At 33.9% G+C, this 27,498-nt stretch overlaps 3 protein-coding genes across 3 annotated transcripts; 2 read left to right on the top strand and 1 right to left on the bottom strand.

The window, feature by feature from the left end:
* Positions 1–3,023: 3,023 nt before the first annotated feature.
* LOC124355740 lies at positions 3,024–11,390 on the bottom strand. Its single transcript, XM_046806897.1, has 4 exons — positions 11,298–11,390; positions 10,112–10,178; positions 7,777–7,991; positions 3,024–3,919 (listed from the first exon to the last, which is right to left on the bottom strand). Exons 1-4 carry the CDS (start codon positions 11,380–11,382, stop codon positions 3,024–3,026), a joined length of 1,263 nt encoding a protein of 420 aa, XP_046662853.1. The 5' UTR covers positions 11,383–11,390.
* An 8,554-nt stretch (positions 11,391–19,944) lies between these two features.
* LOC124355739 (chromo domain-containing protein cec-1-like) lies at positions 19,945–20,343 on the top strand. Its single transcript, XM_046806896.1, has one exon. It carries the CDS (start codon positions 19,945–19,947, stop codon positions 20,341–20,343), a length of 399 nt encoding a protein of 132 aa, XP_046662852.1.
* A 3,084-nt stretch (positions 20,344–23,427) lies between these two features.
* LOC124356308 (acanthoscurrin-1-like) lies at positions 23,428–26,207 on the top strand. Its single transcript, XM_046807496.1, has 3 exons — positions 23,428–23,551; positions 24,076–24,115; positions 25,732–26,207. The coding sequence occupies exons 1-3, from the start codon at positions 23,443–23,445 to the stop codon at positions 26,051–26,053; spliced, it is 471 nt and encodes a 156-aa protein (XP_046663452.1). The 5' UTR covers positions 23,428–23,442; the 3' UTR covers positions 26,054–26,207.
* The last annotated feature ends 1,291 nt before the right edge of the window (positions 26,208–27,498 follow it).

Genomic DNA, 27,498 nt, shown 5'->3' with positions numbered 1-27,498 from the left:
GTTTAATATTTTATAATAATTTATATAACACTTCAGAGATTTTATATATATATATATATAGTTTTATAACAATAACCGAGTGGCTGTAATAACTCCGGTTCTATAAGACTATTACTACTGAACGAGACAGGAAAGGTTTCAAATCCAGTCACTAAGGAACGAAATGTTTTAAATAGTGCAACTTAAACCATCCACCCTCATACTGCGATGTTCATCCAATGCTGTAGAAAAATAAAACGTTTATAAACAATCAACATTTATGTAAATTATTGTTCTTGTTAAAATCGTGTAGGCCTTTTAAATTCTTCGACTAAAAAGATTGTTTTTAAATTAATTTAATTTCAAAACACTGATTTATTAATAAATGAAATGTTATAATTACAATTAAATATAAAAAAGATCATTTAAAAGTTTCTAATCGTTTGGTTAGATCTATGAAGTTTTCTCCAGACAAGTAGAAATATAATAGACTTCAACCACTATAAATTTAAGTACATTTCCAATACATTTATATTTAGTAGACTATTATCCCTTATCCTAATTAAGAGATAGATCAATACTTGACTAGCGCAGTTATGCGTGCATAAATTGACAGCGGCTGTAAGAAAACTGAGCGTATATCAAGTTTAAAACAGCTGATACAATATAAAATTATTCCAGCCCTTGATTAAAACTTTACCCAATATTTTGTTTATGCTATTTACTTTGTCAATGTGCTAAAAGTAATCATATATAACCAATAATCCATTGATATGACTTTTATAGTAACATAATAATAAATCATTGTTTTACTTTTAGTTTTTAAAATCAACAAACACCAACGTTTCTTGTAAGTATGTTAGAATTAACTACGGTTAGTTTCAACAATAAAATACTAGTTGTAATAATTATAAGGTCACGATATATAAGTATCTATGATACACCTTAAAAATACCAAATATGATGTAGCTGACGTTATAATATTGCAAATTAGTCTTAAGATACATGCTTTATGATCTGCAATACAAACTTATTTGATAGCGACAGTTTCATGCCTCCTAACCTATAATTATCTTTGGATAACCCATACAAAATTGTATAAATTCTTTGTAGAATAAGGCGATATATCTGAGATAATTTACCAAAACTGGATCCTCGTATACTGTAGTAAACGTGCAAGTTTTCTTTTGAAGGAATTTATTTTTTATCGTCATTCCTGCTTCTTACAACAAAGTGTAATCGTCAACTGGCTGTTATCGTTGCAATATTTATATTCCAGAATACGTGGAGTTCAACATGGACAACTCAAGTGATGGAAAGCGATGGAACTGGTGGACAAGATGGTAGCGGAAGAGAAGTAAATGGTGGAAGGGGAGGATGTGGTGGAAGAGGTGCACATGGTGGCCAAGATGGAAGTAGTGGAAGAGGAGGAGGTGGTGGAGGAGGTGGTGGAGGAGGAAGTGAAGGAGGAGGCGGAAGAACCGGAGGAAGTGGGTGCCAGAGTGGTAATAGTGGAAAGGGAGAGAAAGGAGGACAGGGAAGTGATAGAAGAAGAGGAGGTAGTGGAAGAGAAGGAAATGGTGGAAGGGGAGGAAGTGGTGGAGGGGGGATGGAAAGTGGTGGAAGAGGTGCACGTGGTGCCCATGATGGAAGTAGTGGAAGAGGAGGAGGTGGTGGAGGAGTAGGTGAAGGAAGAAACGGAGGAACCGGAGGAAGTGGTGGTCAGAGTGGTAATAGTGGAAAGGGAGAGAAAGGGGGACAAGGAAGTGATAGAAGAAAAGACGGTAGTGGAAGAGATGGAAGTGGTGCAAGGGGAGGAAGTGGTGGAAGAGGTGCACGTGGTAGCCAAGATGGAAGTAGTGGAAGAGGAGGAGGTGGTGGAGGGGAGGAAGTGGTGGTCAGAGTGGTAATGGTGGAAAGGGAGAGAAAGGGGGACAAGGAAGTGATGGAAGAAGAGGAGGTAATGGAAGAGAAGGACGTGGTGGAAGGGGAGGAAGTGGTGGAGGGGGGAGTGGAAGTTGTGGAAGAGGTGCACGTGGTGGCCAAGATGGAAGTAGTGGAAGAGGAGGAGGTGGTGGAGGAGGAGGTGGTGGAGGAGGAGGTGGAGGAAGTGGTGGTCAGAGCGGTAAACGGTGGAAGAGGAGGAAGTGGAGGAGGAGGGCAGAATGAAAGAGGAGGAACTGATACAAATCTCTAATTTTCTATAGTAAAATCTATGTGAGAATGTCGGGACAATCTAGACAGAAATGTATGTATTCGTAGTAACTGAAAAGAGAAAAGTAATAAAGTATGATTGTCTTACGCCTTTTGGTATTAATAATCTATGAAGTCGGCTGAATTACATTTTGACTAGATTTATTCAAAATGTGTACAGTATTATATAATACTAGTATATGTATATATATATATATATATATATATATATATATAATAGATATAAAAAAGAGATTTTTTCTTGTATCGTGACCCATTGCATTGCAACTAACAGTATTTGGTTCTGCCGAAATTTCTTTAAAATTTTAATATGATATAAATTTACTGTTTTACACTACTTATTTTACTACTATTATTTACTACTTTTGTACTATCTGAAATATGTATTTATAAGAATTATTTTACCACATGGCAAACACACTACCATGATTCATACTTTTAACAGAATATAAAATTAAATACTTAATTGATAATGGTTTTTATTCCCATCAAAATATACGATACAGTGTTTAGAAGTAAATCAGAATTATTTAAAATCCTAAACAAGATGGACTATATGACCAAAGTAGATTTTGTCGTAGTTCATAAGACCTGACATTTTAAAACTTGGAATCTCTGGTGTAAGTACTGATTGTATTTTTCCTGGTAACACGAGTCACTAGTGTCTTAAAGTTCTCTGTATTTAGAAAACCCAGTTTGAAATATAACTGGTTCTAACAGATCTCTCAAAACCCTGCAGCTTACAACAAGATCGCGGCCTCTGAGCCTTCTTTAGGAATATTTCTCCAGGAATCTTCGGTCTGTAGGAGCACGTAGAATGGTTTCAGTCTCTAGAAAAACTTGGATATGACTAAATCGTAAGTTGTAGGCGAATAGTGTTTTTGACTGCATTTTGTTGTTTGACAGCCCTCAATGTTTATTTTGTAAGAGGCATCTTTTGAGTCTACCCCATCAATGTTTATGATTAGAGGTCGAAACCTATCTGATTCGAGACTTAATTCTCTTTTTTGACGATGGGGAAATTTCACTCTTTTGCACATAGCACACAAAGTATTACAGCTAATACATTTAGTTTCACTCTGTTCAATAATTTTTGCAGGCTGACATTGTTTGCATAGTTCATCACACTTTTCAGGGAAGGGTGTTGGGTATTTCTTGTGACAGCTTGCTTGACAATCTGATAAACATTCGTTCAGAGGTGACAGTTTGGGTTCTGTTGTTTGACACTGTTTACACAGTTCTGTGCACTGAAGTGAATGGGGTATCAATTCTGTAGGTTTTGGATTTGGTATGATTCTGTTACACTGCCTACAGAGTTCTGGACAATTAAATGGAGCAGGAGCAGAAGTAGATCGAACAATAACAGCCGGAACCATTGTATTTGCCATACATTGCTTGCAAAGCTGTGGACAGTTGTTTGGAACAGTAAAACATGTAGTTCGGACAATATTAGTTGGAAGTAATGTAGTTGTTGCCATACATTGCATACAAAGTTCTGGGCAGTTGTCCGTAGCAGAATTAGAAGTGGTTGGAACAAAATAAGTTGGAATAATAGCAGTTACCATACATTGGCTGCATAGTTCTGGGCAGTTGTCCGTAGCAGAAGTAGAAGTAGTTGGAACAAAATAAGTTGGAACAATTGCTGTTGTCATACATTGCCCACAGAGTTCTTTGCAGTTATTTAGGTCAGGAACAATCGTTGAAACAGCGGTTGGTTGGTTTGTTTCTGAAACAAACCAATAAGTATCTTTTTAACTTTAGTATGTATTCCTTATATTTTATTAGTTCTAGATTGTTTTATGTTTTGGCTCAGAACACAAGGTCAAAGAAAATTACTTCCAGCCAGTCATGATAAAAAGAACTAAATGCGAATAATAATGTTTAACGCCGTTTAATAAGTTGACCACCAGTGGCCCTAAATAATTTTCCTGTGAGGCCATGAGGACCACCCGTGATTCTCACTAGTTTCTCTTCTAGCAACAAGGCAACTTAACCTGTAACAGTCAAAATCCTGACGATTTTTTAATAGGTTGTGCATCAACTGATAACTACCTCAATAAGGATATCTTTTCGATTTCATATAATTTTATGATTGTGAACCTCCGGTGGTCCTCATCGTAAAACCTTTACCCTGTTTATAATTATTTCTCTGTGTAATTAGCTATTGTATCAAGTAAACAGCTTGTTACTGAATTGACTTGTTTATGGTTTTGTACCCAATAGTTGCAGGTTGAAAGCAAACTAATAATCTGAATGTTTATATTCTAGAGTGTAGAAAAAGTTGTTTCTAGTCTTCATGTTCTAAACCAATATAAAAACCAAACCTTGCAAGGAAATAAACTCTAAAAATGTATAAGGCTACTTATCAAAACCAATTAATGACAAAAAAATCAATAAATTTGTACCACTAAAACACTTCAAATAAACTGCAATTGAAAGGGTAGAAGTAGAACAATTATATTACTTTGTTGTGTATGTATCAAGGTTATTTTGTTGAAAACAGGCAATTTAAAATCATAACCTGGCTAATTAAGTTTTTTTGTGTGAATGTTTTTGTTATTATTAAAATGGGTGAAGTTAGTTGTGATGATGAGGGAAAGGTAGCTAACATCGTCAGTGAAGTATTGGATGATCCACCAAGAAGTGTACATGAAGATCCTATTAGTCTAAACAGTGATGATGCGCCTATGAAAATGCCCAGTACCACTTCACTCGAGACCTCTTTGATTGCGATTTTGATGCAAATCCAGAATACTTTTCTTCAAGTCCTATACCAATTTTATCGGTGGAAGTTCAGATTCAGGGAATGAATTTTCAAGGTATGATGATAACTCTAATACACCTAATCAAAACACATAACTTTAATCCTAAAGGCCTACAGTCTTTTCAAAATAACTCCCAACCTCAATTTTCAGAGCAATGTTTAGAAGAAAAAACACAATTCTTCACCATTTCAGCTGTATAATTTGTTCGTTGTTAACGATTCGTTTGAAGAAGTCTATACGCATACCAATGTATTTATTCTAATGTGTCTGATCAGTCAGCTCCAAAATTCAAGCCCTTTGAGAAGAAATGTAAAGTGGTACAATAAGCTCATGTTTGAACTTCTCTTTAATACATCTTTTGTATTTGTAAGTTCCCTATTATTTACAACAAATGTCATCCTAAAATAAAAATTACAAACTTTAGATAAGATATTGTTCTGGCACTTCGTAACTCTTCTGATGATGAGTTAAACGAAGAAAGAGATGATAATCTAAAAACACAGTGCTGCAAGTTAAAGAACCCAAAATATCATGCAGTAAACTATGGAACTTGTGCTACAAAAATTTTGCAAAGACGCACGCACAGAAGTTTGTAAGGAAAGTAATAATTAACTAAGTATGACAAATGAAATGTTTTTTTCTATATTTACTTTGTTTCAATAAGAAACATAATAAATAAGTAATGTTCCAGTATTCGTTTAACAATAACAAATTAAATACTGTTGAGTTTTAAAACTTATTCACGTGTATTTTTATTAGTAAATTTTAATAAAACAGGTACTTTGGTATTATCTGAAGGCCACTATTTTTGGAAGGGTTGTTCTTATTGCTGATCTAAAAAAACTACATTATTAGAAAGAAAAGACTGACTTAATGTGAAAATGAAATGTCATTATGGCTATCGGTTCATGTTTTCTGCCTCCCAAAAGGAAGTGATGTCGGCGGAGGAGACAACTCTGTCTCCTTCAAAATATGCGAACACTTCCATTAGAAATACATTGCAGCAAACTCTTGGTATCAATCAGCGACCAAAGAATTACATAGAAAAGGCATTGCATGCACCCATACATTATGAGACTTGAAGCCGGGTCCACCATCTTGGTTCGGTATTAGAAACCCAAACAGCTCAAAAGTTACACTGAAATCTCAGTGCGTGTATTTCAATAACCCTGGCGTTACTGATTTTTGGTTTCACAGAACGATGGCAAATGTCAGGAAAAATCCTGTTCCTTCACATAGCATTAGTTTGTTATAAATGCTTTTGAAGATAAAAACCCGGTTGCAACGAAATACTTGGCAGTAGATTCACAAAGCAAGCAGAGTTTCCTTACACCTTGAAGTGGTTGGGTCAGTCTACCTCTGTTTTTATAATTAATACAGCTATGTTTCTGGAGTGGATTAGGCCTACTTGTCATAAGATTGACACATCGCGCACAGATGATTTTAGACGCAAGAGATATAACTACTTAACCTGCTATTTACTTGATTACATCACCGATTACATTAACCGAAGAAAAACAATTTAAGGGGCGAGCAATAACATAACTCAATGAGACATTCCGTCGATCACTATAATTTTAGGAAATAAGCGAGCGCAGCAAGCCTCTGACCATTGCAAATGGGATCACGAAACATTGCACCTGAAACAAAGCGCAATTGTTTGATATGAGAAAGCATCGAGAGAGTAGTGAGTCTGTTTGCTCTGAGAGATACAACACTGATTAATTTTTTAAAACATTTACAGGATACACGATAAAATAGGGAAATGAGTTCAGGAGCAAGGTATTTCACGGTAGTGGATCAAATTTACGTATATTGCATTCTTCTCGAAAATAAAAACTGAGTACACAAACGAGAATAATGGGGCTAGTGGCACGCAAAACAGGCAAATGTTTATTTCAGGAGTATAATTTAATCGTAAATGTTATAGACGTAATTGATTTAATTTTTGTGTTCTGTCAAGCAAAACTGCTAGTCTAAGTACAATTGTATCGAAGGTTTGTATAACCCCTGAAATAATGTGATACTCAAATATGCCTACTTCCGTTTAAAAGTTAACACATGACTCTTTCATATTACAACTTAAGTGCTCTCTAAGACAGTTAATAAACGTCGACTCTAGGATTTCTCTCCCTGGCCTAAGGTAGTGAAGTCCGATTTTCAATTGCAAAGGGAAAAAAACAAATTCAACTGAAAATAGAAAATAACGAGCTAATATTTAGGTTATGACGTTTCTTTGAACCTATAGTTTCCCATCCCTCTTGTTTGGGCTATTTGTACTATATTGACTGAAACTCAGACTAAGTATAGTCTGGGAATGGGTGCAGCAAGACCGTAGCAAGAAAAACTTTAGGGGAGGTAGGTCCAGACAACTGATATTTTCCCGTAGTGGATAGAGAGTATTGCCCTATTTTGTTTCTTAAAAAGCCTGTTTCCTTGTTGAGAACTATCTTTCAGCAGTACATTTCAGTAATACTGAATTATTGAAATAATAATAATAATCGTTTAGTAAAAAAGTAATTGAAGAAATTAAAAATTTGTCCGGACCCCTTGAACCACCTCGCTGGCTACGTCCTTAGGCTACAGTAAGGCAATTACTGCTCCTATTAGATATAGAATATTATCTATAACAATACACTTCCAATTCCTTACCAAAATTTGAATTGCTCAAGCCTTGAATAAAGAACAAACCGCTGTTTAAAATTACAGACAGACAATTCATCTGACCATGTAAAAGCTATGCAATTATATAAAACATCATTTTGCTACAAGTAAAACCCAATTACACCCACAAGTTTGGTAATTCGTTCAGAAATACCTGAACAAATGCAGGTGGTCGTGGAGGGGCAACACATGTTGGACATGGAGATGCAAGTAAATACTCGCTTCTTGGTTGTTCCCTCCCCCTGCTCATCTTTGGTGGTACATTGCATGCGCGGGGATTGCTGCAGGCTGTCCAGGTAAACATTGAATTGAGGCAACACCTTGGTCTCGATGTTGATGATGAGTTGCTTGTCTGTCTGAGCTGTATTACTAGAAGCAGCAAGTCAGTTAGATTTGTAAACCTTTCCTATCTATAACACGATTAGCCATATAAGCACCCCTCAGTAAGCCTAATCACAAAGTAAATTATTTAGAATATCTCGAGGCAACACCTTGGTCTCGATGTTGATGATGAGTTGCTTGTCTGTCTGAGCTGTATTGCTAGAAGCAGCAAGTCAGTTAGATTTGTAAACCTTTCCTATCTATAACACGATTAGCCATATAAGCACCCCTCAGTAAGCCTAATCACAAAGTAAATTATTTAGAATATCTCGAGGCAACACCTTGGTCTCGATGTTGATGATGAGTTGCTTGTCTGTCTGAGCTGTATTACTAGAAGCAGCAAGTCAGTTAGATTTGTAAACCTTTCCTATCTATAACACGATTAGCCATATAAGCACCCCTCAGTAAGCCTAATCACAAAGTAAATTATTTAGAATATCTCGAGGCAACACCTTGGTCTCGATGTTGATGATGAGTTGCTTGTCTGTCTGAGCTGTATTACTAGAAGCAGCAAGTCAGTTAGATTTGTAAACCTTTCCTATCTATAACACGATTAGCCATATAAGCACCCCTCAGTAAGCCTAATCACAAAGTAAATTATTTAGAATATCTCCCTAATTTTCTAGATATACTTTCCAATTTTAAATTACTCTTGAAACGAAATCTGTAGTTATAGAGTTCAATAATTAGCAACATCCAGAACTTATGACAACTAAAATAGAGCATTTCTTGATAATTATGACAGTTTTTTTGAGCCACAGACATACTTACTGAAAAATATCAAATATAGTTAGTAAACCCTCACATTTAATGTTTCTTTTTTAATGAGTTAAACCCAGCCCTGCTATTTGTTCAGTCGTTTTAGATATCACTTCAAAAACCCAAAAATTCTAAAAAATGTAGTTTGTCAATAACAACTGTTTAAGGTGTGAAACCGTATTCTTGAATCACGATTGATATTTAACAAATTAAAATTTATAAAATAATTCGGCAAATCCACCAGATTTAAATATTTTATTGTTCTGAGTAATTCATTAGAGTACTTAGATTTTGTACATACAATATAAAGGGTGTTAATTTTTCTGTTTTACCGTCCGGTTTTTTGCATTAGTTTCAAAAAAATTACTTGGCTGTCTATACAGGCTCTGGAAGAACTTAAAAATAATTATTTTGGAACTAAATTATTTCAATCCAGTTAATAGCAATACTTTTTTAAATCAGCCTAGGCATTGAGTGGCGTTTTGTTTTTAAAGTTTTATAAATTATTTGAATTTTGTTGAAAAGGAATCAGACTTTTGCATTGTAGTCATCATCTCGCGACAATCAAATTTTGGATTTTTTTCAAAAATTCTTTTTATTTTTTTTGTTTAAACAAAAATATTAATCGTTTTAGAGCACTATTCTTTGTTTTGATCCATACTTCTTCTGATTTGAGATTCGCTTACCAATCTACATAATCTTTAAACTTTCAAAAATATTTTAATCAATCGCTCTTTAAACTGTAGGCTTTTATTGTTTATTGCAACCTCTAAATTCAAGCACTTACGTCAGGAATTAGTAACATTTTAAATGCAAATTCCAATATAGGTCTGGGAATGAAAGCAAAGAGTTTTTAAAGAAAATTATGAAATGTTGTTGAATTAATCATTTATTGACTAAACTATTTCAATTATAATTTTAGTTATTATTTCATAATAATATATTTTATATAAATGTTTCCATTGATGTGTAATGTATCACTGTTTTATCCTTTTATAAAATTTAAAATGACTAATGCAATTGTCACTTCTAAGCCACTCGTTCATTTTACTTTTATTCTGGACCATAAATCTTGCTACTCTAAGTAGTTTAAAATATGTTATTTCTAATCAAAATATACAATTTAATCTTATATGAATCAAAACTCCGCTATGGTTTGCTGAAAAATAACTAAGACACATTTATTAATAAAAATAAAAAATTGAAACAATGTAACCTTGAAATAAAATATACATTTCTTAGTTCAGCAGGTAATAGTATGCAGTAAGTAGTATGAATTTACTATTTTTTTTATCAAAATTAAAATGATCAAAATTAATAAAAATGTTTACACAAATAAATATACTTACACAATTTTCCCTTCTGCTATTCCGGAATCATTGCCTGTATTGAGAGTAATAGAGCGCTCTTGTCTTACTGTGAACAAAATTATTCAAAGTTTTGAAAATTTAAGTTTATGGACATCATAGTTGAAAATGTAATATTTTCAAATTTATTTATTTAACGTAAACGAATTGTCATATAACGAAATATTAGTAGTTAAGCGAATTATTGTAAATAATTAAACTAATCTACCGCGATTCTAAATAATTATTGAGTCCGATGATTATTTATTAAACAACTAAAGTGTTGGCAACAAGTTCAGTTATATTAAAAAAAGCTTAAATGTATAACTGCAAGTACTCACAAGTTCACATATGAACTAATGAAGCAAAATGTTACATTATAATGAGAAGTGCCATAGGTAAACTCTTTTTCAGTGCCATTTCAACATTCCTCAAATTTAGTGATAGTCATTGGAAGTTATCATTATCACAGAAACCACTTCTAAATTATGGAATCTTTAAAGACCATCGGAAAAAACATTGCTTTAGTTCGTATATTTATTATATGATAAGAATATATAGGATGACTGACGAGAGTTGGAGGTTGGCACTACTTACAAAAATGATAGTATACACAAAAACAAGCCAAAGTTCATACTAACATGTGTTTATCTCGCTTTGTTTCCCCAAACAACACGAAAACTATAGTTAGCACCAGCCTAACCATACATACACAGACCGACTCATTGGCTGCAAGGTGACAATTTTACCTCTTTATCTAGTTTTGTCTGTCGGTGATATCATTCATGTATGTGACAGTCGGTTTTAAGTGTGTCGTGCTACGAGAAATGTAATTTTCTAAATTACCACTTGATATTTTTAACCCTTTTTATACCCTTCGCTTCAATCTCCACCGAAACTAGCACTCTGAAGATCAATTTCTTTCTTAGGAAAAATTACTCTATCGATTTCAAAGAAATTGTCTCTCGGCTCCTAAACAAAAATTAAAAGTGGCTTTAATCGAGGCGAATTCAGAACTATGAAATCTCCTCCTTCACTGTATATTGTTTCTTAGAAATATTGTATTGATTATTAATATCTAATAAATATTAGGTTTGTTTATCTATGTATATGTAACAGGTATAATTAATTCTAAAATGCCTATCTAATAAAATAAAAAATTTAGCTAAGCGGTATTAAACTAACTCACGATGAAACAACGGATCAAAGTCAACCGGAGCACTGCATATGTTAAGTGCCAGAGGAACAATAATACAAAACACTGTAGGTTCCATGGCGTCCCTCAAAGTAGTGAGTCAAACGCTTAAATCAGATTCTTCTTACGGGTAGATAATTGGGTCTATTATGGAATGTTTACTTTTTAGTCACATACTACAATTTGTCAAATTGATTTGATCCTATGATTATTTTGCCAAGTGCCAATTACTTCGTGTTCGCTAACAAGGAGTATTGTTAACAAGAATTGTTTTCTTTCTACATCACGAATAGTGAGTAATCGCCACTGATTGGCTTGGTTGAGATTGTAGCTTTCTGATCAATGCAATATCTAAATTGGATAGCTTTATATTATCCTGTGTTATTTATATTAAATATACTACATGACTTGTCAACCTTTTTAATAGTCCAGTCAATGGCGGTAATAAAAGTGTAAACTGTTTTCCAATTTTATATAAAAATTTGGATTTAGGTTCTAATTAACATTTATTCCAAAATGTATCCTGTACCGAGGGTTGTATTTTTAGGGGTAGAAACCACACCTATTCGGAAAAAAATTAAAAACCTTTAGATTGGAGCATGTTATTAATTGAAATCATGTTTATATCAGTTAAATGAACGTCATTTAACAATTTAAATGAATGAATGAATATAATGAATATTATATTAATCAGTAATCAGTTTTGGCCTTAACAGCCACACGTTATGACATAAATTGTTAAAAAAATAATAATAAACATGTTATTAAGCAGTTATTTAATTGATTAAACATCGATTTGCATAAAAATTTGGACATCAGTTTTATTTATCTCTACGTTTGAAGTTGACCCTGTGCCGGAGGTTGATTTTTATTTATTAGGGGTGAAAACTACCCCCATTCAAAAATTCCACAAAATACTAGTTTCAAGCGTGCAATTATCTGTAAATACGATAAAATAACCTCAATGGACAGTTTCTTGTATATATTAAACAATTTCGATCCCTAAAAACCACCCTTTATGATAGCTACCATTACAAAATTATATCGAAATTGTTATTAAGTAACCGTGAAACCAAATTGTATAAAAATTTTGATTTAAGTTTACTTATTCTCTAGTTAAAGATAACTCTGTGTCCGGGGTTGTTTTTTTTATTTTTATGGGTGAAAACAACTCCTATTTGAAAAAAATTAACAACTTTTACTATTATAAAAATACATATAATTAATTTTATTATTACAGAATATAAATTTAAAGAATTAATATTTCTTCTCACTCTTTCTTTCCACCTCATCTTCGTCTTCTATCTCGTCTTCCTCTTGGTCCATAATTGGAATCGTGTTGTGGCAGATATCTCCATTACATGTTATGCATGCTGAATTGTAGTAAAACTCCAGCTGCGTACCCTCCGGCAACCACACGCTGAACTGCACCCCTTTTGTCAGCTACGAAAAATCATTCTTAATAACTCATCAGGTTCAGGTTGATCCGGAGTTTTAATGGGTTGCATTCTCCTTCGATATTGTGCCACCCACAATCAAATGGGTTTACAGTTTTATTCCCTAGCCACAACTGCTTTTGTAACTAAACCCTATATGTGCTCATTTAAGGCTCCAATTGTTGAGCAAGGCTAGCTTAACATCAGTTTGTATAAAACAATTCAAATCTAATTTTTTTCGAGACATTCAAAGGTTACTTACTTTTTTCAATTTGCTCAACTGAATGTCTTTTACCTGCCCATATAACGTTGCACAGTAAGAGCCGTACAATACTGACCAGCATGTAAAATCTCCTCAATTGTTGAACTAATGTAGAAAATCTGAGCTTTATCTTGTAAGTATTAGGTACCCTTTTTCTAAAAGCTAAATAAATATTTGTTTTTACCTTTATTAAAGAACGCTGAATTTGAATCACATCAGGTGAAGCAATGGAAGAATATTATTAATTTTGAGCAATTCGGGTGGCCTATTTCCAATGATTTAGAAGAATATATCGCATAAAGACATTATTGGCCTATTTTCTCCATTCTCTTCAGATTTAAATTCTCTTCGACGTTTCATTAAAAAGTTTGTGTGTTTATTACTCATGTAAAAATTTAATGAATTTTGTATATTTTGCCCGATCTCTCAGATATGAATGGTCTTATAGGTTTGGGAAGAATTCTATAAACTGAACACCTACCTGTAAGCCATAAAAACATTAGTTTCAATTTATTTCTTGTTTCCCAGAAAATCGGACGACATCTTTCGCTAGCCGTAGTTTGCTAATAAACTGTTTCCGGACATGTGTTTTTTCATTATTTTTACGAGAGGAAACCATCTGAGAAGTTTGTCGGGTAACTCGTTGGACATGCTGCATATAAATGATTATTCAACAAAACATAAAATATAGCCACTATGTGTATTCATCAATCAATATGTATATAACACGTGTTAAAATTTCAACAAAATATGATTTTGGTTTTTCCCCCATAACTCGCTTAGTTTTAAGCAATCAAGTCCGTCGAAAAATCATTTAGTAAGTTTATTAAGAGCTATAAGCTCATCTAAATAATTTTTCGCAAACGCTCGCAAACTTTAAACGTTCATATCTTACTCAATTTTTACCCTACAAAAGATAAATAAAACGCTAAGATTTTCAGAAAAGAAAAACCTACGATTTTGTACTCTAAAACATGTCGCATATCATGATTAGTTTTTGAGTTATTTTGAAGAAAAGCGATTTTTCGCTAAATTACGAAAATGATTCACTTCAAGTTCATTTTTTTTTTTTCAAAAATAAGCACTTTAAATTGATCAAACACCCAGAACGTATTATAAGAACATAAATAAAGTGAATTCTAAAGTGGCAACCATGTCCAAATAAGGTGGAAGAGAGAATATAGGATATAGGAATTGACATTATTCTCTTCATAACTTGCTTAGTTTTGATGCTAGGGATTTTTATTTAAAAAAATAAAAGTAAGGGTTTTTAAAAGACTTTAAAAAGGTTATATGCGTTTTCCCTGAAAAATGCATTGGGTTTTGGTCATTGTACGTAGAAACTTTCCATTTTGGCGTTTGAAAAGACCAATTAACTTTCAACAAGCAAGAATTCCATTTGTATTGGGTCTGGATGGATCATAAATACATGATTTTTTTTGTTTTTTATAAGCTATAATTTTGCTCTTCGCAGGTTTTTCGATTAAATGTATATTTTTCCAATAATTTTCAAAAAAACGTCTAAAAACGTAATATTTTACCTGAAAACGAAAATTTTATACGCGAATAAGTCGAAAAGTGTTGAAAAAGAAAACCTTACGAAAACCTTAAGTGTTGAAAAAGTGTTCGGAATAAAAAAAAAACCTTACCTCTTATATAAGAGATGAACGAAAATTCTTTCGAGGCGAGGAATTTGCCAGAGAGATTTGGATGTGTGAGTTGTTGAGTAGGTAAATCTCCTTCCACACTCCGGTAGCACAGTTCATTTAGAGGAAAGTCTCATCCGATGGGTTAGTGAAGATATAATATTGTATCTTTAAATGAACTATCCACTTTTAAAGATATTATTCAACTTAAATTTTATTATTTAAGGTATTATCTGATGTATAAGCATAAAACCGCATTCGTGAATATTTGTGGTAAGGACTACAGCACTTCAAGGAATGTTTTAATGTGTGCAGCTATCATTTACGCCAATTACTCCCTATTGTTTTTGACCAATTGACGAACTAACCTTCTGGAATAAACTGTGTTGATTGACCGCAGTATCAATGTTCCTCCAGTCTTCGGTAATACATCAAGTACGTCTCTTGCAGCTATGCCCTTTATATTCATCTTCATATTATCATCTTTGGCTCGTGCCAATTCCCGTCTGGTGGTCTGTGAGACGATTGACCTAAAAATGAACACCGAGAATCATTATGTGATGAGGGAGAGAGCAAGCCACTTTCTCAACTAAGCAAGCCGTCTACGCTAGCCTATGATGCCTCTAATTATAAAACTTACATTACCAGGTTCAACGTAGTTTCCACCCCCCACCCCCACCCACCAATTAGTAGGATCACAAAGGCATACATTTAGGCAAGACTAACTCGAATCCGGTTGTGGAAACAGAAACTGCTCTTTTCGTCACTATCTCACAAAAACATAGTATCCACGGTTAAACTTACGCCAGACCTCGGGTTGCGTAGGAGGCCTTGCATTCGCCAATCATTGATCAACATTCTGGCCCGTAGAGCGACTCCCAATAGATCGATTTCTGCTTTTTTTTTATTGCAATATTAAAGTAGTATAAATGAATACGAGTAGACAGAGGTTCACCTTATGATTGAGTTCATCTGTGTCTGGAAAACTATGCAAATGAACAAAAACCTTATTATCCAGTAACAAAAAACTATTGATTTTCAGGAGAGAGAAAGTATTCTCTCTGTTTCAAAAGCACAAGCATGCGCATATACAAGTGATTATTACGTAAAGTAGCTAATTGAAGATTATCGAAGTGTTTTATAAATTAAGAGCCATGTTCAAAATTTCAAGACCCGAGGTCTTCGCAAAATTAGTTTGAAATCGAAATAAAACTTAGACTGACAAGAAAGTGATTGAAAATATTGTAACCTGCCGTACGTTACAAGATGCGTGCTCTGTTGATCCCATTTTTCATAAGTAATCCTTGCCAATAAAACGCTGCAAACCATTTATCGTACTATGAAACTGACATTGTAGGTTAAGCTAAAAATGTCCAAGCTTTGTATGAAGTCAATCCATTGAATAAATTAATTTTATAACAGGTGTTGATAATTGGAATATGTCAGATGATTATAATATTGCACCTGTATACAATTAGTTTATTCTGTGTTTTTTGTTTCTTTTCAACATGGTAAGACCAATGTAACTAGAGTCTCTTTTTGACTGATAGAAATTGAGACTCCCAAATAGGCCGATGTGTACCATTTTCGATACGAATATAGGTACAATTAGTAGGTAGTAGAGAGTTAGTAGATGGTGTAAATTTGACCACAAAATAGTAACTGTTATCTTCCATAGAGGCAGATAGGGATCGGTTTTCTTTCATTAGCAAGTAGCGAGCGAGGTTTTGCTGAACACAATTCTGAATAACAACCTCATATTGCTCATTATTCCTCTCCTGAAAGTGTTAGCCAATTACAGAGTTACGTGACTTTCCTGCTTATCAACAGAAGTAGTTCTAGTCTCGTTTATAAATAAAAGAGAAAACATACGTGGATAACAATTTGTATTCACAAGCAGTGTTCATTATTAACATTTATACTGTATCTATTGAATATAATTGGGTGGTTCCAATATGTATGTGTACCTTTGTAGTACTTTTTATGGCTAAAGTTTTATTCTTTAATGTTTCTAAAAAATTTAAACTTAGAATTCATTATGTTTGAGAGATTACCACATTTAAAATTAAAATTTTTTGTTGTGAGATAAGGTCTAAAAATAACTGCATGTACTGACTTCGTCACTCTGTTGTAACGGACAGTGCAGAACACTACACGAATGAAATTTTGATGGATAACGATTCTTCATCTAATTGTATACTAGTATAAAATTGCTCCCGTGGTGTACGCGATCAAAAGGGTCTAAAACCTTTTTAGAGTTTATTTTTTACTTTATTAATTGATTTTATATCTTACACCATTATTATTTATGGTACCGGTCAAGAGCTAATTCAAAGTTAAATTTTTTGAACAAACCCAACGATTTAAGTATATTTAATAATTTAAAATTTTGGATTGAATTGTGTCTAAAATCTCATATTACCAATATTTCCCCTGGATTTATACTCAGGACTTCATTTTTATGTTCAAAGTCTTTCGAATTAAGACCGACTATTTATTTCTTCATCAAGCTAAGATTATAATAATGCGACTGGTATTTAAATACTTACAATATAACACATTTTCCAAATTTAATTTTCATTACAGCAAAAATACTTATTTTCATTAAGAGATGAAGATTACGTCAACGTTGAGTGTATGTGTTTATATATATATATATATATATATATATATATATATATATATATATATATAAAATCCGTTCGTTCCACGTTTTCTTTCTTAAAGTTTACTTACCATATGATTCCCGGTAATAGAAAATTAAACTGACAAGTGATAACAACCTAAGTTAAATTAACTTGAGTGAATACGGCAACTCATCTAGTGAAATATTATTGACAAGGGATATTTTATTTTTGCTGGTTTACCTCTCTAAACGCTATAACTGTATAACCCTACGTCACAAGACCGTTCACTCCGGTCATTCTCAATCAAAAGCATCAGCTGATCGGAGTATTATAATTATTTGTAACTTATGAATATTTTATTACAGCACTACTAACTGTGGTAATGGGGTAATAAGAGTCGCTAATTATAAGACAGAAATTACAAGACGATTATATACGTGAAGTAAATAAATGAATCGAAATCTACAGAACGTGTTGAAAGCCAATTTTTTTGCCACTACTACCTCTTTGGGTTTTGTACTTTCTAGTACATATGGTCATTTTTAATTTGTTAAATACTGAATTTATTGCTGGAAAGTAATTATCATGCAGACTTTTATTTACAGACGTTTAACTAATATTTTCCGATTTTTTCGAGCAACTTATGATAGATACTTTTATTATTTACTAAACTATAAAAAACTAATTTCAAACAAAGAATACAGCTTTAATAGGCTAAACATGAAAAGCTGAAATATCCCTGAGAGGAAAATAAATTTAATACAATAGAAGATTATAAAAAAAACAATAAAGGTATGTGTCATGACACATAGCTCGGCTTGTAAACGTTCGGAGAATCAGAAAATAGACAAAAATCTAACAAAATGTGTATGTTTAATATTTTGTAATAATTTATGTAACACTTCAGAGATTTTATATATATACCATATATATTATATATATATAGTTTTATAACAATAACCGAGTGGCTGTAATAACTCCGGTTCTATAAGACTATGACTACTGAACGAGACAGGAAAGGTTTGAAATCCAGTCACTAAGGAACGAAATGTTTTAAATAGTGCAACTTAAACCGTCCACCCTCATTCTGCGATGTTCATCCAATGCTGCAGAAAAATAAAACGTTTATAAACAATCAACATTTATGTAAATTATTGTTCTTGTTAAAATCGTGTAGGCCTTTTAAATTCTTCGACTAAAAAGATTGTTTTTAAATTAATTTAATTTCAAAACACTAATTTATTCATAAATGAAATGTTATAATTACAATTAAATATAAAAAAGATCATTTAAAAGGTTCTAATCGTTTGGTTAGACCTATGAAGTTTTCTCCAGACAAGTAGAAATATAATAGACTTCAACCACTATAAATTTAAGTACATTTCCAATACATTTATATTTAGTAGACTATTATCCCTTATCCTAATTAAGAGATAGATCAATACTTGACTAGCGCAGTTGTACGTGCATAAATTGACAGCGGCTGTAAGAAAACTGAGCGTATATCAAGTTTAAAACAGCTGATACAATATAAAATTATTCCAGCCCTTGATTAAAACTTTACCCAATATTTTGTTTATGCTATTTACTTTGTCAATGTGCTAAAAGTAATCATATATAACCAATAATCCATTGATATGACTTTTATAGTAACATAATAATAAATCATTGTTATACTTTTAGTTTTTAAAATCAACAAACACCAACGTTTCTTGTAAGTATGTTAGCATTAATTACGGTTAGTTTCAACAATAAAATACTAGTTGTAATAATTATATTTAAGGTCACGATATATAAGTATCTATGATACGCCTTAAAAATACCAAATATGATGTAGCTGAGGTCATAATATTGCAAATTAGTCTTAAGATACATGCTTTATGATCTGCAATACAAATTTATTTGATAGCGACAGTTTCTTGCCTCCTAACCTACAGGTATAATTATCTTTGGATAACCTATACAAAATTGTATAAATTCTTTGTAGAAATAAGGCGATATATCTGAGATAATTTACCAAACCTGGATCCTCGTATACTGTAGTAAACGTGCAAGTTTTCTTTTGCAGGAATTTATTTTTTATTGTTATTCCTGCTTCTTACAACAAAGTGTAATCGTCAACTGGCTGTTATTGTTGCAATATTTATATTCCAGAATACGTGGAGTTCAACATGGACAACTTAAGTGATGGAAGCGATGGAACTGGTGGACAAGATGGTAGTGAAAGAGAAGTAAATGGTGGAAGGGGAGGTTGTGGTGGAAGAGGTGCACATGGTGGCCAAGATGGAAGTAGTGGAAGAGGAGGAGGTGGTGGAGGAGGTGGTGGAGGAGGAAGTGAAGGAGGAGGCGGAAGAACCGGAGGAAGTGGGTGCCAGAGTGGTAATAGTGGAAAGGGAGAGAAAGGGGGACAGGGAAGTGATAGAAGAAGAGGAGGTAGTGGAAGAGAAGGAAATGGTGGAAGGGGAGGAAGTGGTGGAGGGGGGAGGGAAATTGGTGGAAGAGGTGCACGTGGTGCCCATGATGGAAGTAGTGGAAGAGGAGGAGGTGGTGGAGGAGTAGGTGAAGGAAGAAACGGAGGAACCGGAGGAAGTGGTGGCCAGAGTGGTAATAGTGGAAAGGGAGAGAAAGGGGGACAAGGAAGTGATAGAAGAAAAGACGGTAGTGGAAGAGATGGAAGAGGTGCAAGGGGAGGAAGTGGTGGAAGAGGTGCACGTGGTAGCCAAGATGGAAGTAGTGGAAGAGGAGGTGGTGGTGGAGGAACCGGAGGAAGTGGTGGTCAGAGTGGTAATGGTGGAAAGGGAGAGAAAGGGGGACAAGGAAGTGATGGAAGAAGAGGAGGTAGTGGAAGAGAAGGACGTGGTGGAAGGGGAGGAAGTGGTGGAGGGGGGAGTGGAAGTTGTGGAAGAGGTGCACGTGGTGGCCAAGATGGAAGTAGTGGAAGAGGAGGAGGTGGTGGAGGAGGAGGTGGAGGAAGTGGTGGTCGGAGCGGTAACGGTGGAAGAGGAGGAAGTGGAGGAGGAGGGCAGAATGAAAGAGGAGGAACTGATACAAATCTCTAATTTCCTATAGTAAAATCTATGTGAGAATGTCGGGACAATCTAGACAGAAATGTATGTATTCCTAGTAACCGAAAAGAGAAAAGTAATAAAGTATGATTGTCTTACACCCTTTATTAATAATCTATGAAGTCGGCTGAATTACATTTTGACTAGATTTATTCAAAATGTGTACATTACTATATAATACTAGTATATGTATATATATATATATATATATATATATATATATATATATATATATATATATAATAGATATAACAAAGAGATTTTATCTTGTATCGTGACCCATTGCATTGCAACTAACAGTATTTGGTTCTGCCGAAATTTCTTTAAAATTTTAATATGATATAAATTTACTGTTTACACTACTTATTTTACTACTATTATTTACTGCTGCTGAACATTTTTAATGCATGTTTGGTAGCGGGTGTGTTCCCGTCGCGCTGGAAGGTTGCTAGGTTGGCGCTGATCAGCAAAGGCAAAAGTGATCCGAACTCCCCGTCGGCATACAGGCCACTTTGTATGCTTGACACCGCGGGGAAGCTCTATGAAAGGTTACTGAAACCCAGGTTGCAGTCGTCCATCGAAGCCGCCGGAGATCTCTCTCCCCGGCAGCATGGCTTTCGAAAGCGACACTCAACTCTGAGCGCCATTACAGAGGTGATCAGTGCCGTCAATGAATACAAACCTTATAAGAAGCGCAAAGCCAATGTTAAAAAGTTTGCCAATTTTTATTTGAATTTGGCAAGCTTAGCGCATCCACCGCTAGGCAGCGTGAAGGGCGCTCGTGGCGTGGCGAGCTAGAGTGAGACAGAAGACAGAGCGGGAGCGAATGAGAAGACAGCGCGCGGCCAGTTAGACAGAGAGAGAGAACAAGCTAGAGCGAGAGGGAAAGAGGGGGAAACAAGCGCTCCTAGCGGCGGACGCGCTAAGCTCGTTTTGGCGGGAAACCAACTTGGCAGACTATTCTCCATAAGCTTTGCGCTTCTTGTAAGGTTTGTATTCATTGGTGCCGTCCAGCAGGCCGAAACAGCTTGTCACCAGGCTCGGCCGATTGTGCTGTTGGTTACACTTGACGTAAAGAACGCGTTTAACTCTGCTCGGTGGGAGGAAATGCTAGAGGCGTTGCAGCGGGACTTCAGCGTGCCCGACTATCTCCTGGTCATTGTGCAGGACTACCTGAAGAACCGACGGCTATTGTATGAAACCAAAGATGGAAGGAGAACAAAAGAGGTCACTGCCGGTGCGGCTCAAGGGTCTATTCTCGGCCCAGACCTATGGAATGTTTCATACGATGGTTTGCTTCGCCTCGAGATGCCCCACGACGTCTACCTCGTGGGTTATGCTGATGACGTGGCTGCAGTCATCACGGCGAGGACGCCGGACTTGGCACAGTTACGCCTTAATCAGGTAATGATTCGGGTCAATGCCTGGATGACGAGACATGGACTTGAGCTGGCGGTAGCATAATTTAATAAAGGTTTGTTTACCCATTTAGTTCAGTAAAACTGTTACATTATAATATTTTCCTACGTGTTTTTACTTAAATATTTTTCCAGAATATTTTTTTAGATGTCAGTTATTAGATAGTTATGTCAGTATAAAGGAGTTACTTACAGACATATTAAATTTGAATCGATAGACTAGGTCAGTTTAAAAGCTGGAAGCATCAGAAAGGGAACCATAAAACGCCATATTTTCAGAGAACTCTTTGAGAAAGAACGGACGGATATTCACTCAGTAGAAATACTCAGTGAGTTAATACTCTGAATAAAGTCAATATATTGTGGGCAGTGAGCAATAGTACACGTGAGAAGCTGAAGTATCACTAACCGAATGTTATCAGTGATTATTCAAAGAGAAAAAAGTGACTGACTACTATGCATGGTGGGTCGTAAAGTTGTTTAGAAACGGATGGATAAGGGTTCCCATTGATATATTTTTCGGCGTTCCACGCTTCCATTGAGGAGTATTTGGATGCAGATTTGTCAAATTAGCCTATATTCATTGAACTTGATTTGTGACATTTTAAGTCAAATTTACGGTTCCATTTAAATGTTCGTACTGGGGTCCAAGCCTAGTATATTAAGGCATGGTGGGCTGCAAAAGTGACGAATGCTCCTCTAGAATACTTCGCCGACTCACTGTTAGACTACACTGGAAGCAAATATATATTTACTTGCTTTATTAAAAATTATCCAATCGAAATTCAAGATAAGCAACTTAATAAAGTAAAACACAGTATGACACACATGTTATACATACAGACTGCAACGATCTTACCGTCGATACCATTGAATTAGCCAATTCAATTCCGTCCAACAGACGGGAGTTTAATATCATTCAAACAGTTTGTACCACCTAAGTGGCCAAACTTGTCAGTTGGTAGGGAAAGATGCTTGATACCAATTATCCAATAATAAAATGAAAATCCATTACAAAAATGAAACAATATAGGCTAATTGTGCTATGGCAATTCAATTCTATATAAGCTGTAGAATTTTGCGTAGTCATTTTTGTTAGCTCAAAGGTAATAATAAAAAGTCTGTCTTGCTCCAGCCACCCGTTGACTTTAAATTTCTATCTGATAATAAGGACGTATATAGAGCTAATAGACAAAAATCGAAAAGGTTAGGAAAGAAGTAGGCATTAATTGGTCCAAAAGTTGTTCCATGAACGGAAATATTTTCCAAGTCATACAACTTATTTCAGTATTAAGTGGTAATACCACTTAGGACGGTATGTACAAAATAGTTCCTGTGACGTTCTCATTATAAGGTATATTGAAAAGAAACACGTAGAAGATAATCTTATTGTTAAAATAAATTCTAACAAGGTCTAACAAGGTGTTCAATTTGGCTCATGTCACGTTTATCTTTATCAGTTTCAACTAATGAATGATGTGGAAACCGGATGATTGATGAAGATGAGGCGTGAGCGAAACAATGAGACAGAACACATGAATTGGTTATTGTTCTATTCCTGTAATCCATAAATTCTCTTTAAATTGGATGAAATCTCGAACAATTTACTCTGATAAGAAAATGTTGTGTTCTTATCAAAACAGTAATGAGCAATCATGGTATATAAGATCGTGGTTGAATTTTCTATGGAGTCTTCAGTTGGAGGAATAGCCGGAGCAATGAACATACGAGTATCTGTAGCATTGGTTTTGTTGATGCTTCTGTATGCCATTACAGCTTGGGGACAAAATAACGGTATAGTACTGTTCATCTTATTGCTAAACATTAAATGTATTTTTTACCACGTATTACTCTTCTATGATATTTCGGTTATTTATTCGATAACAGTTCCTGCAGTTAGGCTTGTGTGATACATTAATATGAAATCACCACAGTGTTAAATTATTTTGTTTAGAAAGTAGTTATTTTGCAAAGATAATGGAATACTTTTCTATTTTCTAATATGCAACTATAGAATAACTTGACCTACAAATATTAATCGATGCATTAAATTTTGCAGATTTCGAGAGCTGTTATATAAATGGAAAAAATAATTCAAGACGTAATTTATTCATTTAATTCATTTGTAAGATGAATTAAATTATAATTAAATGTATACACGTAGTTATGTTTTACGTATCTGGTTATCGTTGTCAAGAAATCATACAAATAAAATAAATTAATCTCATGCCAATGATAATTATACAAACTGTGAAGAACGTATTAGTTAAGACAAATTTTGTTTCATGATTTCATAGTGATGATATAAAATGTTTCAGGGCCGAGAAATATGGGATCTGGAAGGAGAGGAGATGTTCTGTAAGTAAAACTGTAGAGTGTCATTATTTAACACAAAATAAATATTTTGACATACCTCACTATTGACATACCTTATATTTGACTTACAAGTAAGTATAGATGTAATTGAAAAATACTGTTATTTGCTCCTTCTCCATAACTAATATAAAATTAGATACAGTTTAAATCTTTGTGAACATCAGGTTTGAAATAAAAAATAAAAGACAATTATGATACGAAACTGATAATTTAATCAGACTTCTCATATTTGTTATTTAATAAATGTATGTCTGGACAAATTTGCATTCTTGGCTATGCAAATACGGACCCGAGTTTAACTAAAATATCATTTCAAGATTGAGAGTTTCTTGATTATTCCAGATAAAATAACATTTAATTACATAGAGTTTACCGGTACTCACAGATTCAAACAAGTTATTGTACCATATTCATTTTTAACAGCTTAAAACGGTTTACTTTATTTTATTCACTATATATATATATATATACTAGGACCAGTAGAACATATAGTATTGATGGGATCAAATATAACTCATAAATTTGAAATAGGTTCTACGTGGTAGGTGCCCGAAAACTGCCAATACTATTTCCAGTGAGCTAGGTCATCTACCAATGCAAGAATGTGTTTTCATAGTCTGTGCACCGATATCGACAGTCATCATAGGTTTTCCACTCTATGATTCTTTATTATATGAATATAAATAAAATATCATAAATGAACATGAAACCAGTTGTTATATTAAAAGCTTGTTAAATACGATTATAGCAAGAATATACGGAGGCAAAATTCCTTACAAGTTTTCATAGTTTTTGCACTCGTAATTAAATTCGCATGGATGTCCCGAAATAGAATTAGGCGACTTAAACTTTCATTGTGGATTTAGAACCTTACTTTACTTTGTGTGGTTGCCTTACACTACAGCAGGATTTTCTTATCGTTAAATAACATTAAATGCAAATAGTGTTTGTCTAGAGCAGATCGTTATTATCTGAAACAATAGCACAATTAATTACGGAATGTTTCAATTCTTATGAGTAACAATATCTAAAAAACTATATTTCCAGAACTTGCACCTGGTAACAACTTTTACGAGTTTCAGCTCTTTAAACAAAACATCCAGTAGTGCGTGTTTCTGTTATAACACATAATACTTTCATTATTTTGGGAATCTTTGGCAAATTTTAATTTTTGGATAATCCATTCTTAATAATAAACGAAATGCAATTACAGTTTAGTTTGTTTTTGCCTGCGTTTTGTCTAAAGTTGGTGTTTAGATTTGCTTTATGACGTTAATGCACAATTTCTTTCTTTTAGATTTGGTGTTTTCAGCATTGTGTTTCTTTAGTTGCTAATTCTTCTCCAGGCTAATGTTGTATTTGAGTGTGTGTTATCTGAAGGAAAGAGCTGACACCAGATCTCGAATCGTCACACAATTGTCCGAACAGATTTAGCAAATCCCCATTATTTGTCATTAACCAACTTCGTATGCATTGTTAATATTTAACATTGAACCAAGAAAAGGACTAATCTTTCCAAATTCGTACAATTTTTCTGATAACACGTTAGCAATATTTTTAGAGTCATGGACCTCTGTAAACAAATTAACTTTTTTCAGGAACACGGGCGATGTCGATGAACAGATAGCATTCAATATTGACAACACTGGTGGCGGCAATGTTGGAGGTGGCAACGTCGGTGGAGGTGGACATGGTGGAGGTGACGCTGGTGGTGTTGATGGAGGAGGTTTAAAAGCACCGCAAGATTGCGATACAATCATGAAAGTATGTCAATGTGGTGGAGGAGGTACTAAGGGAGGAGGCAGCATGGGAGGCGGTAAAAGCGGAAATAGACCTTTTACTAGGCAGAATGGTGATGAAGACAACAATCCTCCAGATTATGTCGTAAACAACTATCAGACATATTCGCCGTTATACTGATCTTAACCTACTTTACTGTTAACCAACCAGCAAACTTTGCCTAATTTACCTACAATGAAAAGCTATGTGTATTTTAATAAATAGCTCTATTTTAATTCATGTATGTTTGTGAGTCATGATCAATTATACAAATAAAGGAAATTTGGATCTATAACGAGTTTTTTTTCTTCAATTTTAGTAATACACTCATTAATAGTAACGTAAGTAAAACACTACATGTAATTTGAGTTATTGAAATACTGCCTGTGTTCATGGTGTTCAGAAAAGTTTGTTGCAAACTTCTGTGGATGAGTACTCGTGATTCCGAACAAAAAATATACAAACATAGATCCGATAGTGGCCATCTTATATTTTTATAAAGACATTATAATCTTTAAAAATAATAAAGCTAGAGGTACCAGACTTTGCACATTAGTTATACAAAAAGAGGAAAACTCAAAAAATAAATGTGTGCTTTAATATTAACAAAATGGCACCTGTTGAATATATTTACAGCAAATTACCAAAACACTACTACAGTTATACAAAATTTACAAGATACCAACTATTTTGCAATTTTTATTATACTTCCAATGGTTTATTTTATGAAATCTGCCAACGCATAAGCAAACAACACCATTTTAAAGGTATGTTAGCACAAGCCAGGAACAGTAAACACTATTGTTAGTTAACAGGCATCAGCTGTTATTACCTAGTTATACAAAAAGTACAAATAAAAAGTACACAATTATTTATTTTACCTTTTTTATAACCTATGTACAAAGTTTGGTCCCTATAGCTTTGCTAGTTGTAGGTATAAGAAAAATACAAAATGGCTGCTAGTGGTTTAACGACACATTTATCGACCTATGCTTACATGATAGATTTTGTTTGGAACCATGCGTATTATTAGCCATAGAAGTAACACCCTTTTCTGAACACAGTGTATATCAAAGAATAGAAAGGTAATATATATATATATATATATATATATATATATATATATATATATATATATATATAAAATATACAGTCCTCCAGGTTTGTTTTTGGAGAGGAACTTACGTTTTTATTGTTTACAACAAGGTAGTCATGAGAATGTCTGTCTGAAGCAGGCTCTAATATGTGCAATTGTAATAAACCGATTAAAATTAATGAGAAATTTCCTGGGGACAGATTTACTTACGGAATTTTATATATATATATATATATATATATATATATATATATATATATATATATATATATATAAAATTATAAGAGTCTACCTAAAATTACACATGTAATAATACCATTCTAATGAACCACCATATTTTAATGAAACGCTCTGGACTTGGTTCACTTTGCTCTGAAATATTTTTCAAATGAGGGATGTAATGACAATATAAATGCAAATTAGTTTTCTAATATTCAGTAGTAACTAACTACATGATAAATTTGTGTTACACATATTCAATTTTTTATTG

The sequence above is a fragment of the Homalodisca vitripennis genome, chromosome 2 (assembly GCF_021130785.1).
Source record: "Homalodisca vitripennis isolate AUS2020 chromosome 2, UT_GWSS_2.1, whole genome shotgun sequence".
Lineage (NCBI taxonomy): Eukaryota > Metazoa > Arthropoda > Insecta > Hemiptera > Cicadellidae > Homalodisca > Homalodisca vitripennis.
This window is presented reverse-complemented; position numbering and strand designations above follow the sequence as displayed.